This window comes from Penaeus vannamei, unplaced genomic scaffold, assembly GCF_042767895.1.
Source record: "Penaeus vannamei isolate JL-2024 unplaced genomic scaffold, ASM4276789v1 unanchor4411, whole genome shotgun sequence".
NCBI classification, from domain to species: Eukaryota; Metazoa; Arthropoda; class Malacostraca; order Decapoda; family Penaeidae; genus Penaeus; species Penaeus vannamei.
Genome location: NW_027217391.1, coordinates 1 through 12,449, shown reverse-complemented (window position 1 = coordinate 12,449; position 12,449 = coordinate 1). Strand labels below are relative to the sequence as shown.

Genomic DNA, 12,449 nt, shown 5'->3' with positions numbered 1-12,449 from the left:
TGAAATGTGGCATCAGTGCAAGTCAAAGACAAAATTGCATAAGGACAGTCTGTAAAATGAGTCAAAGGTAAATTCTACAATGATTTTGTAGTCGAATACTGGTTCTTGGGCAGTTCATCAATTTGCCAAATACCTTTTGTGAATACTATGCCCCTCTTTTCTTCTTGTATTTAATTTATGTTTGTTCTTCATTCTCTTCTAGGATCTTATTTCTATTTCTTCGTGGTTCTTCTTCTTTCCTTCCTTATGGTTGTCTTTTTTTCTGTGAGACATGTCCTGTTTTTTTTTACTTGTAAATCCTTATTTTGCTCCTTTTTTTTCTTTCTTTCATTTCAGTGATATACTCTAATTCCTGTTTATGTAGCTGTATAGAAAAAGAGATACATCTCTTCACTCATTTTGAAATACTATTTTGATACACTTTTAGTTTAACCTGTTAGATCTGGTTGCGTCATGTAAATTACAGTGCTTAAAATATTGCCAGTTATATAAGTGGCCAATGTCCTGGGCATGCAGCATGTAGGCTGCATTCATGCGAACACTTTTGAGCAGTGACAAGAGTCTGTGCCTCCCCTTTGCAAAGTTATTTTGTGTAAACTTTTTTTAGCTTTTTTGCTATTTTCCATGTGCATATTTGTCTTTTAATTTGCTTTATCCAGATGGTAATAGATTATTTTCCTTGCATAGACTCTATATCATCTCTATATAGTAAGTAACATTTGGTTATTTGTGTCATATACCACATTTTTTCATATTTTTCAATTTTCTGTAATACAACCAATGCCACCGGTCACAGTGGCCAGGAATATGATGCTGAGCATGGAAATTGGGTTCTCCCTGGAGCTGGTGCTCTTCCAATCATGACTTACACACTTTACATTCCACATTCATTTATCAATAGGAATAATTCAAAAGCCCCCTTTCCAAGTGCCAAATGAGTCTAATCACACTCCAAGAGGCCTGTGCACTTCGGGCAAGCTTTTTTCATCACTCAGGCCTTCGATCATGACTGCAAGTTCCCATCACCCAGTCCATGGTCATTTTGGCTGGGTAAGGCAAACATGTGTTCACCTTACCTGGCCCTCAACCCATATTTTTCCATGACAGGATGGTCATGTCACCCAGACTGTAGGGGTTAATAAAAATTGGAGATCCCGATGTATTGTATTTAATTTATAATCTCTATGCGATGTGCATTATATTTTAATGCATAAGTTTCTCTCCGCTCATTCATGTGTGTGTATTACAAACCACCTCTGTTCCCGCAGATCAACTTGCAAAATGCCAAAATCCTCATGGATGATGGCTTCACTCTCTCGCAAGAAGCAGGAGCGGGGAGGGTCATGTTTGACAACCATCATCCTGTGGCCTGTTGGACTGAAGATGATGGCAATGTAGAGGTAAGGGAAAAGTAGAGATGGTTATTAGCAGTGTTGGTATTGTGTTTTAATTGATGGGTGTCGGGGAGAAGGTTCCTGTTATTTTGTTTTTTCCTTTTTTGTCTTTCTCAGTTGTTTCCACTTCCTGCTCTTCCTTTTCCTCTTCTTGCTCTTCCTTTTCCTCTTCTTGCTCATTCTTTTCTTCATCTTGTTATGTCTTTTCCTCCACCTGCTATTCATTTTCCTTCATCAGTTCTGCTTTTTCTTCCTTCTTTATCTTTTTCTTCTAGCTTTCCCCTCTTTCTTGTTGTCTTCTTTTTCTCCCATGATTTCAGCTTTTTCCTCTTCCTCTTCTTTTTCCTATTACTCTTCCTATTTTACCTATTCTTCCTTTTTTTACATACTCTTCCTTTATAACTAAGTCTTCCTCTTCCTCCTCCTCCTCCTCCTACCTTTACCTCCACATCCTTTTCCTCCTCCTTCCTTTTCCTCCTCCTCCTTCCTTTTCCTCCTCCTCCTCCTTCCTTTTCCTCCTCCTCCTCCTTCCTTTTCCTCCTCCTCCTCTGCCTTCCTTTACCTCCTCCTCCTCCGCCTTCCATTACCTCCCCATCCTTTTCCTTCTTCCTCTTTTTCCTTAAGCTATTGTCCTACCTCCTGTTCTTTCATATCCTCCTCTACTGATCTGCCTTTTTCTCTTTCTCATTCTTTTTGTCTTCCTCTTCTTTTTTCATTCTGCTTTTTCTTTTCCTTCTCCAGCTCCTCTACTCTTCCTTCCTCCTTTTCTGCTTTTCCTCATCTGATTCCTGCACTTATGCTTTCTTTTTCTCCTGCTTATCCTCTTTGTTCTTAAAGTCTTCCGTTATCTTTTAATTTTTCTGGTCTTTCTTTTTATCATTTGAAATCATTCCCTTCATTCTTCTCTTTCTTTTTCTCCTGTTTTCTTTTTTTCCTGCTTTTTTTTCATTCTGCTTTTTCCTCATCTACAGCTCATCCTTTTACTCCCCTGCCATTCCTCTTCCTTCTCTAGCTCTTCCCAGTCCTCTTAGTCTGACTTTTCCACCTCTTGTAGGACGTTCTCTTCCTTTTTTTCCTGTTTGTCCCTTCCCACTGCCACATTTTTGTTTTTTTTTTACTAGATTTTCTTTTTTCCCATTTTTCTCTAAATGTTATTCTATACCTTCCTTCTTTTCCCGCTCTCTTTTCTCCCCCCTCTTCTCCTGCTTTCCTCTTCCTCCTCCTTCTCTTCCTCTTCCTACTCCTCCTCTTCCCCCTCCTCCTCTTCCTCTTCCTCCTCTTCCTCCTCATCCTCCTCTTCTTGCTCCTCTTCCTGCTCCTCCTCTTCCTCCTCCTCCTCTAACTCCTCCTCCTCCTCTAACTCCTCCTCCTCCTCTTCCTCCTCTTCCTCCTCCTCCTCCTCCTCCTCCTCCTCTTCTTCCTCCTCCTCCTCTTCTTCCTCCTCCTCCTATAACTCTTCCTCTTCCTCCTCCTCTAACTCCTCCTCCTCCAACTCCTCCTCCTCCTCTTCCACCTCCTCTTCCTCTTCCTCTTCTTTCTCCTCGTCCTATTCCTCTTCCTCCTCCTCTTCTTCTTCCTTCTCCTTCTCCTTCTCATTTTCTTCCTCTCCTCCTCCTCCTCCTCCTCATTTCTCCTCCCACTCCTCATTTCTCCTCATTTCTCTTCCTCCTTCTCCTCCTCCTTCTTCCCCTCCTCCTCCTCCTCCTCCTCCTCCTCCTTCCCCTCCTCCTCCTTCTCCTTCCCCTCCTCCTCCTCCTCCTCCTCCTCCTCCTCCTCCTCCTCCTCCTCCTGGTCCTCCACCTCCTCCTCCTCCTCCTTCTGCTGCTCCTCCTCCTCTTCCTCCTCCCCCTACTCCTCCTCCTCCTCCTCCCTTTCCTCTTCCTCTAACTCTTCCTCCTCCTCTTCTTCCTCTCCCTCTTCCTCCTTTTCCTCTTTCTCTTCCTCTCCCTCTTCTTCCTCCTCCTTTTCCTCTTTCTCTTCCTCTCCCTCTTCTTCCTCTTCTTTTTCCTCTTTCTCTTCCTCTCCCTCTTCTTCCTCCTCCTCCTCTTCCTCCTCCTCCTTCTCCAACTCCTCCTCCTCCTCTTCCTCCTCCTCCTCTTCCTCCTCCTCCTCTTCCTCCTCCTCCTCTAACTCTTCCTCTTCCACCTCCTCCTCTTCCTCTTCCTCTTCCTCTTCTTTCTCCTCTTCCTATTCCTCTTCCTCCTCCTCTTCTTCTTCCTTCTCCTTATCCTCCTTCTCCTTCTCATTTTTCTTCCTCTCCTCCTCCTCATTTCTCCTCCCACTCCTCATTTCTCCTCATTTCTCCTCCTCCTTCTCCTCCTCCTCCTTCCTTTCCTCCTCCTCCTTCCCCACCTCCTCCTCCTCCTTCCCCACCTCCTCCTCCTCCTTCCCCACCTCCTCCTCCTGCTTCTCCTTCCCCTCCTCCTCCTCCTCCTCCTCCTCCTCCTCCTCCTCCTCCTCCTCCTCCTCCTCCTCCTCCTGGTCCTCCACCTCCTCCTCCTCCCCCCTTTCCTCTTCCTCTAACTCTTCCTCCTCCTCTTCTTCCTCTCCCTCTTCTTCCTCCTTTTCCTCTTTCTCTTCCTCTCCCTCTTCTTCCTCCTCCTTTTCCTCTTTCTCTTCCTCTCCCTCTTCTTCCTCCTCTTTTTCTCCTCTTCTTTTCTCTCTCCCTCTTCTTCCTCCTCCTCCTCCTTCCTCCTCCTCCTTCACCCCCTCCTCCTCCTCCTCCTCCTCCTCCTCCTCCTCCTCCTCCTCCTCCTCCTCCTCCTCCTCCCCCCTCCTCCCCCTCTTCCTCCTCCTCCTCCTCCTCCTCCTTCACCTCCTTCACCTCCTCCTCCTCCTCCTTCACCTCCTCCTCCTTCACCTTGTCCACCTCCTCCTCCTCCTCCTCCTCCTCCTCCTCCTCCTCCTCCTCCTCCTTCACCTCCTCCTCCTTCACCTCCTCCTCCACCTCCTCCTCCTTCACCTCCTCCTTCACCTCCTCCTTCACCTCCTCCTTCAACTCCTCCTCCTCCTCCTCCTTCACCTCCTCCTCCTTTACCTCCTCTTCCTCCTCCTCTTCCTCTTCCTCTTCTTGTCTCTTCCTTCTCCTCCTCCTCCTCCTCCTCCTCCTCCTCCTCCTCTTCCTCCTCCTCCTCCTCCTCCTCCTCACCCCCTCCTCCTCCTTCTCCTCCTTCTCCTCCTCACCCCCTCCTCCTCCTCCTCTTCCTCCTCCTCCTCCTTCACCTCCTTCACCTCCTCCTCCTCCTCCTCCTTCACCTCCTCCCCCCTTCCTCCTCCTCCTTCACCTCCTCCTCCTCCTCCTCCTCCTCCTCCTCCTCCTCCTCCTCCTCCTCCTCCTCCTCTTCCTTCACCTCCTCCTCCACCTCCTTCACCTCCACCTCCTCCACCACCTTCTCCTTCACCTCCTCCTCCACCTCCTCCTACACCTCCTCCTCCTCCTCCTCCTCCTTCACCTCCTCCTCCTTTACCTCCTCTTCCTCCTCCTCTTCCTCTTCCTCTTCTTGTCTCTTCCTCCTCCTCTTCTCCTTCCTCTTCCTCCTCCTCCTCCTCCCTCTTCCTCCTCCTCCTCCTCCTCCTCCTCCTCCTCCTCCTCCTCCTCCTCTTCTCCTTTCTCCTCCTCCTCCTCCTCCTCCTCTCGTTCCTCCTCCTCCTCCTCTCGTTCCTCCTCCTCCTCGTCCTCCTGCTTCTCCACCTCCTCCTGCTCCTCCTCCTCCTCTTCTTCTTCTTCATTCCAATCTTCCTCCTCCTTCTCCTCTTCTTCCTCCTCCTCCTCCTCTTCCTCCTCCTCCTCCTCCTCCTCCTCCTCCTCCTCCTCCTCCTCCTCCTCTTCATCATCATCATCCTCTTCTGTCTCCCCTTCCTCCTCTGTCTCCCCCTCCTCCTCTGTCTCCTACTCCCTTGTCTCCTACTCCCTTGTCTCTTGCTTCCTTGTTTCCTACTCCCTTGTCTCCTACTCCTCTGTCTATTCCTCTTTCTAATCCTTTTTCTCTTCCCCCTCTGTCTCTTACTCCTATGTCTCCTCCTTCTCTTCTCCTCCTTCTCTTCTCCTCCTCTTCCTCCTCCTCCTCCTCCTCCTCCTCCTCCTCTTCCTCCTCCTCCTCCTCCTCCTCCTCCTCCTCCTCCTCCTCTGTCTCCTCCTCTTTCACCTCCTCCTCCTCCTCCTCCTCCTCCTCTGTCTCCTCTTTCACCTTCTCCTCCTCCTGCTCCTCCTCTGTCTCCTCCTCTTTCACCTCCTCCTCCTCCTCCTCCTCCTCCTCCTCCTCCTCCTCCTCCTCCTCCTCCTTCACCTCATTTCCTTCTCCTTCTCCTCCTCCTCCTCCTTCACCTCCTTCACCTCCTCCACCTCCTCCTTCTACACATCCTCCTCCTACACATCCTCTTCCTCCTCCTCCTCCTCCTCCTCCTCTACCTCCTCTACCTCCTCTTCCTCCTCTTCCTCTACCTCCTCCTCCTCCTCCTCCTCCTCTACCTCCTATTCCTCTACCTCCTCCTCCTCTACCTCCTCCTCCTCTTTCACCTCCTCATCCTTCACCCCCTCTTCCTCCTCTTCTTCCTCTTCCTCCTCCTCCTCTTCTCCTTCCTCTTCCTCCTTCATCTCCTCTTCTCCTTCCTCTTCCTTCTCCTCTTCTCCTTCCTCTTCTTCCTCTTCTTTCTCCTCTTCTCCCTCTTCTTCCTCCTCCTCCTCTTCTCCTTCCTCTTCCTCTTCCTCCTCCTCCTCCTCTTCTCCTTCCTCTTCCTCTTCCTCCTCCTCCTCCTCTTCTCCTTCCTCCTCCTCCTCTTCCTCCTCCTCCTCCTCCTCCTCCTCCTCCTCTTTTGCCACCTCCTCTTCTTCTTCCTCCTCTGTCTTCTCCTCTTTCGCCACCTCCTCTTGTTCTTCCTCCTCCTGTGTGTCTTTCCATTGCCTCCTCTTCATTATTTTAATTATCATCAAGGGGACTGTCCCGGGAAATGCCTACCTTTCTCTACTCACTCCATCACTCCTCTTCTCCTTCCTCTTCCTCCTCCTCCTCTTCTCCTTCCTCTTCCTCTTCCTCCTCCTCTCTTTCTTCCTCCTCCTCCTCCTCCTTCCTCCTCCTCTTCTCCTTCCTCCTCCTCCTCTTCTTCTTCCTCCTCCTCCTCCTCCTCCTCCTCCTCCTCCTCCTCCTCCTCCTCCTCCTCCTCCTCCTCCTCCTCCTCCTCCTCCTCCTCCTCCTCTTCTGTCTCCTCCTATGTCTTCTCCTCTGTCTTCTCCTCTTTTTCCACCTCCTCTTCTTCTTCCTCCTCTGTCTTCTCCTCTTTCGCCACCTCCTCTTCTTCTTCTTCCTCCTGTGTGTCTTTCCATTGCCTCCTCTTCATTATTTTAATTATCATCAAGGGGACTGTCCCGGGAAATGCCTACCTTTCTCTACTCACTCCATCATAAAAAAATATTGGTTGGAGATAACTCATTGATTCTTTTTGCATGATATAGAGTATTGTGCTTCATCTCATATATAATTTTAATCTTGCCCCTCCAAAGGGGGAGTGGCACCCCCAAAAGTTTTTTTTTTTTCACTGCGCTAGGAACACATAACTTTTCTAATTTTCATGCGATTGAAACAGTTTGTTGGTTTAGCAAGAGCATTTCAACCCTGAGAGTGTTTAAATAGCCAATTTTTAAATTTGCTCTTTTTAGGCGGGGCGGGGGACCAATTGATATAGAGTACACTTTTTGGTCTTTTTTCTCAGCTTTATGTATTTATATTTTTAAAAATTAATCCAAAATTAAAAAATCGGCCATTTATACGCTCTCAGGGTCCCGATGCTCTAGCGAAAGCAACAAACTGTGTTTCAATCACATGAAATTACAAAAGTTGTGTGTTCCTAGCTTTGTGTATACAAAGTATGGAGATATGATGTTCTTTATTTTGGATACTTGCCAAAGTTCATTTGCTCTGTTATTTTTCGCTAAATCTAATGATGTTATATATACAAAAAACTTATTTAGTGTACTTTGGGATGCGATAATTACCAAGTCAGTCAGAAGTATTATTTTAAATAGGGACACTATTCTGTAGAGGTATGTCTCCTTTTGTTTGTTTGTTGGATATATAAGTAGATATTTCAGTCTGAAAAGTTTAACCCATTAATGCCGGTATATTTTGAAGCCGAAAATAAAAGATTCCGGGCGGCTACAAAATCGGTAGGCGGGGCTGACCCAGACTCTGACCACCCACCTGCCGTGGCCCGCTGCTGCGTCGGAGCTCGAGCCCCAATACAGCGTCACACTGGTGGGACGCCTGGCAATGTTTATTTCTTCAGGTGTCTCATATGTGGGACACCCATCATTAGTGGGTTAATAAATGCATTTAAGGGGACCGTCCCTGATGGAGCGGGGGGAAGGGGTTTAAATTGAGTTAGTTAGCGTATAGTATAGGTACATGGATGAGTAAACTACCAAACGAGTATTAACCGCCTGCTATGGCTCGTTGTCTTGCAGCCGACGCGCGAGTTCCTCAGCACCCGGAGAGGTACGTCGCTAATGAGCGCCCAGGTACACCTATGTGGACTTTTGCTTGCGGCAATCGTGCATAAGTCATTTTATTATGACATTGCGCATAGATATGAATTCGTGAATGTTCAAGGAACACTTTTATACCAATATCAGGAAAAAATTATATCCGTCATTTATGGCGAAATATTTTGTGAAATATATCTAAAAAAAAGTGTAAGTTTTGTGTCCTTTTACACACGAAATATGCTTCGATCGAGACTCCCTGGTAATATGTTTTAGTTTACGAGGTAATATATACGTATATCACATTCGAAGCACTAATGTTTAAAAATATCCTTATAAGGAAGGATTGAAATATTTCCGTTACATTTCACTCAACGGTTGGTACATCACAGCAGGGGACAATTTGAATTGATTTGAAATTGGTAGTTACCATTGTAAAGATCAATTCAATACGAATGTTACCTAAATGTCAGATTTTTAAACTTCGGATGTATAAGCGAGATACAGATTATTTCATGTTGAAGATGATAGTACTCAGTAATACCTGCTCTGAAATAAAAACTATATGGAATTTTGAGCTCGGTTGTATGCGTAGTCTTCGTCTGGCGTTCAAAAAGCTATTGCATCCGTTTCGTGTGTTCCTGATAAAAATGAATATGTTTAGACGTTAACGTAAGTCTTAAGCACCATAAATTGGCAAAAATCCCACAACACCTAGCCATCTGCATGATTTTATGCACTTCTTAGTAAAGATAATGGGTGCAAATGACTAATCATAAACTATACACTTGTTCTCCTTTGCAGTCTGTTAATATTGACAATTATCGATGAAAATGGTATGAGAGGGATAACTAATATATTTTATTATTTAGATATGAAAGTCATTGTAGGCCTATTAAATGATGATGATTAACCCATCCATCCCGGGTGTCACATATATGAGACACAAGGAAAAAATAAACAGTTTCGGGCTGCCCGCCAGTGCGATGCCTTCTCGGAGCCGTGCTCCGCGGCAAAAGCGGCGGGCGGCCGGGCGGGCGGACAGACTCCGGGGAAGCTCCGCCCGCCGAATTTGTAGCTTCCCGGATTTTTTAAATTTGGGCTACAAAATGTACCCCGGCGTGACTGGGTTAATCTTTTTAACTTTATGTGCGTGCGTTCACATACATATGATCATCCTCGAAAATTATAAACACCCAGTGACCATCTTCCCCTCTGTGTGAGGCATGGGAAAAATTCAACGACTTTCGTAAGTTCTCGAATTCAATGTACTAAATTCATATGCTTTTAAAATTCTCAAAATTGAACCACCATGTTGTATTCATGCCAGGACTTCATAATTAGAATGATTTTGTACTAATGTTGCCATCCACAGTTCCCCATTTCTTAAAAAAAAAGAAAAAAAAAGAAAAAAAAAAGGTTTTTATCTGGTTTAGATTAGTTGCCTCTATGGTAAAATGCATTTATTAAGCTTTTCACATGAAAATATCAACTTTTATGAACAACGAATAAAAAAAAATTACATACCTTTACAGAATAGCGTCCCTATTGAAAATAAAAATTCCTATTGACTTGGTAATCATTGCATTGCAAAGTACACTAAATAAGCATTTTTTTGATATATAATATCATTAGATTCAGAGAAAAATAACAGAGATAACAAACTTTGGCAAAGGGCCAAATACAAAACTCTGTAGCTCTGTTATTTTTTTATGAATATTTGGTACATCCCAACTCTTGTAATTTTCATGTGATTCAAATGCAGTTTGTTGCTTTCACTAGAGCCTTGGCGTCCCAAGGCCATGTAAAAGGCCGATTTTTGAATTTTTGCCTTAATCAAAAAAAAATAATATTTTAATGCTGAAAAAAAAAAATCAAAAATAGTTCTCTATGTCAAGCTGTCCCCCGCCCCCCAAAAAAGGAAATTCAAAATTCGGCCTTTTACATGGCTATAGGCTAGGGTTGATCTAACATAAGTATTTTTGGGGGAATATTCAGTAAAGAACTGTGATAGTTCGGATGTACCGAAGACATACCAAAAAAAAAAGTTTTTTTTTTTCGATTTTTTTTTTTTTGGGGTGCCCCCCCAGTGGGGGAGCAAAGTTAAAATTTATATATATAAAGGAGCACAATTCTTTACTCTATATCATGCAAAAAAAAATCAATCATTTATCTCTAACCGATATTTTTTTATGATGTAAAGAGTAGGGAAAGGTGGCCATTTTGCTTGGACGGTCCCCTTAACCATAGAGACAACTAATCTAAACTAGATAAATCTTTGTGCTTTGTACTCGGTATACATATAGGTCCCTTCGTAAGCTACAACATATTACCAGGGTTTCACGATGAAAGCATATTTCATGTGTAAAAGTACACAAAATTTATTAATTTTTTATTTTTTTGTTTTTTTAGATACATTTCACAAAATATTTTGTCTTAAATCACTGATATAATTTTTTTCTGATATTGGTATAAAAGTGTTCTTTGAATATTCACAAACTCATATCTATGTGCAGTGTCGTTATCAAATACCGTAAGTACAATTGCAACAAGCAAAAGTCCACATAGGTGTACCGGGGCGCACATTAGTGGCGTGCCTCCCCATGTGTGGGCGGGTCTCGTGTGCGCTGCCTTAGAACTAACCATAGCTGGGCTTTAATATTCGTTTGGTAGTTTCCTCATTCATGTACCTATACAATACGTTAGCTAACTCAATTTAACCTAAAAATTTTCACACCCTAAGGATAGTCCCGTTAAGTAGGTTTTGATAATTACTTAACAAAATAATTTAAATTGTAATAGTCAAATGCCCTAAAGGATGGCCAATGTATGTATTTAAGTAAGTGGAGTCTAAAATTTACAAGGGTGCCTTGGAATGATGAATTTCATAGATCCATTATTCTATTTGTCACTTTCTCTTTTCTTTCTCCCTTTTCTGTTTCTTTCATTTGTTTTGTTTGATGTTCCATTGACTGCCTTCCCATTCCAACAGATATGTGTAGCTCCTGTTCTTGTATGTACTTCAGTCCGGCACACAGCAGGTGGTGGAGACAACATCTCAGCAGCTGGCCTGGTTCTGCAGGTGTAACATTCAGGTGTACGTCTTAGGCCTTTTGCTGAGGGAGAAAAGGTTTTTGTGTTTAAAAAAAAAATCAGATTTCAGTTAGGGCAAACTTACATTCCACATCAGGAATCTTTTTTATGTATTGTCTTTTTTTATGGGAGCCATAGATGGACATTTTAAAGAGCCAGAGTATTTTACAGATTGCCAGTGCCTTGTGTCTTGCATCTTGCAAGAAAAATATATTTTATGGAATAGTTATAAGAAATATTTTTGTTAGCTATAGTGATGATGGTGTTTAAGGTAAGATAGACTCATTCTTTTAAAGTGTGAGTTGAGTAATTGATTCAGTTTGTATCTTATTGAAAATTGTGAAAAAAAGATTATAATAGCAATAGTTGTTATCACCTTAGTATGTGTTCATATTTTATTTTTATCAATTTAGGTATATAGATATTTTTTCTAGCACAGTCATATCGTTGAGACTGAAAACTAGTTCAATTTTGTTTTAAAGATTCATATATGGAGAAAAAAATCATTATCTCAGGAGAAACCAACAACCACCCAGATACCAATTTATGTTTGTAATCAAAGGTAGCTAAGCTTGAATGGATTTTCTATCCAAAGGCTCAGGTATAAAGGTAAATGAATGTGAATTTCCCCCTCCCCCAATAAAGAAAGCTGGTAATATGAACTCGAAGAAAAAGACAAAGTTCTTGAATATATAAAGAACTGGTCATAAATGGCTATAAAAATATCTGATCTGAAATGTTGAAAGAGCTTATGTAAGTCTTATATGAGATGTTGGCATAAGTTCAACAAAAGAAAACCAATGCATAAAAGGAAGAATTGGCCATGTTTTTTCTCAGTATATCATAAGAAAGAGCTAAGAAGAGATAAAATATACATGTTAGATTTTTATTGTATTTTATCTATTTTCTCAGCTGCTGTTCTGATTCTTTTTTTGTGTTAATATTTAGAATAGAAACAAAGTTGGCATATTATTATATTGAAGGGTTGCTTAGTCACAGTTATGTGAAATTACCTGTTGTATAGTCCTCTCAGCTGATTATTTGGTACTTGGGTGAGGTTTGAGGTGTTTTTCTGTGGGAAAGTGTAAGTTCTATTCAGCTTTCTTATATGTCACATAAATGATGGTTTAATGTTTATGGGGATGAAAGGATTAGGAAAAGAGGGCAGATTAAAAGTTAGTAATATAATTTATGTCCAGTGTGCATATTCCAATTATAAATGATATATGAGTTGCAATTGCAACTTTTGTTATCATATGATTTTTTTCAGTCCTCTTTTTGGGGGTATTTTCTGTAAATTAAATATTTTCTGATACATTCCATTTTTTTTCTGCTAGAATTTTTAACACAATTTACTATCATTAATATCCCCCCCCCCATTTCATTTGTGTGATTATAGCTGTAAAAATAATTTCTTACCTTTGTGATTTTGTCACTAAATGAGCCTTGTTGAATGAGGGTAGGGGCTTAATGTGTTAGTAATGTTA

The 12,449-nt window shown here is 42.9% G+C and overlaps 1 protein-coding gene across 1 annotated transcript; it reads left to right on the top strand.

The window, feature by feature from the left end:
• Positions 1-1,268: 1,268 nt before the first annotated feature.
• Positions 1,269-11,922, top strand: LOC113804697 (ADP-dependent glucokinase; the record flags this gene model as incomplete). Its single annotated transcript, XM_070120299.1, is given in 2 exon segments — positions 1,269-1,400; positions 10,862-11,922. Coding segments are annotated over 2 exon segments (228 nt in total), but the record flags the coding sequence as incomplete, so codon positions are not given.
• Between the last annotated feature and the right edge of the window lie 527 nt (positions 11,923-12,449).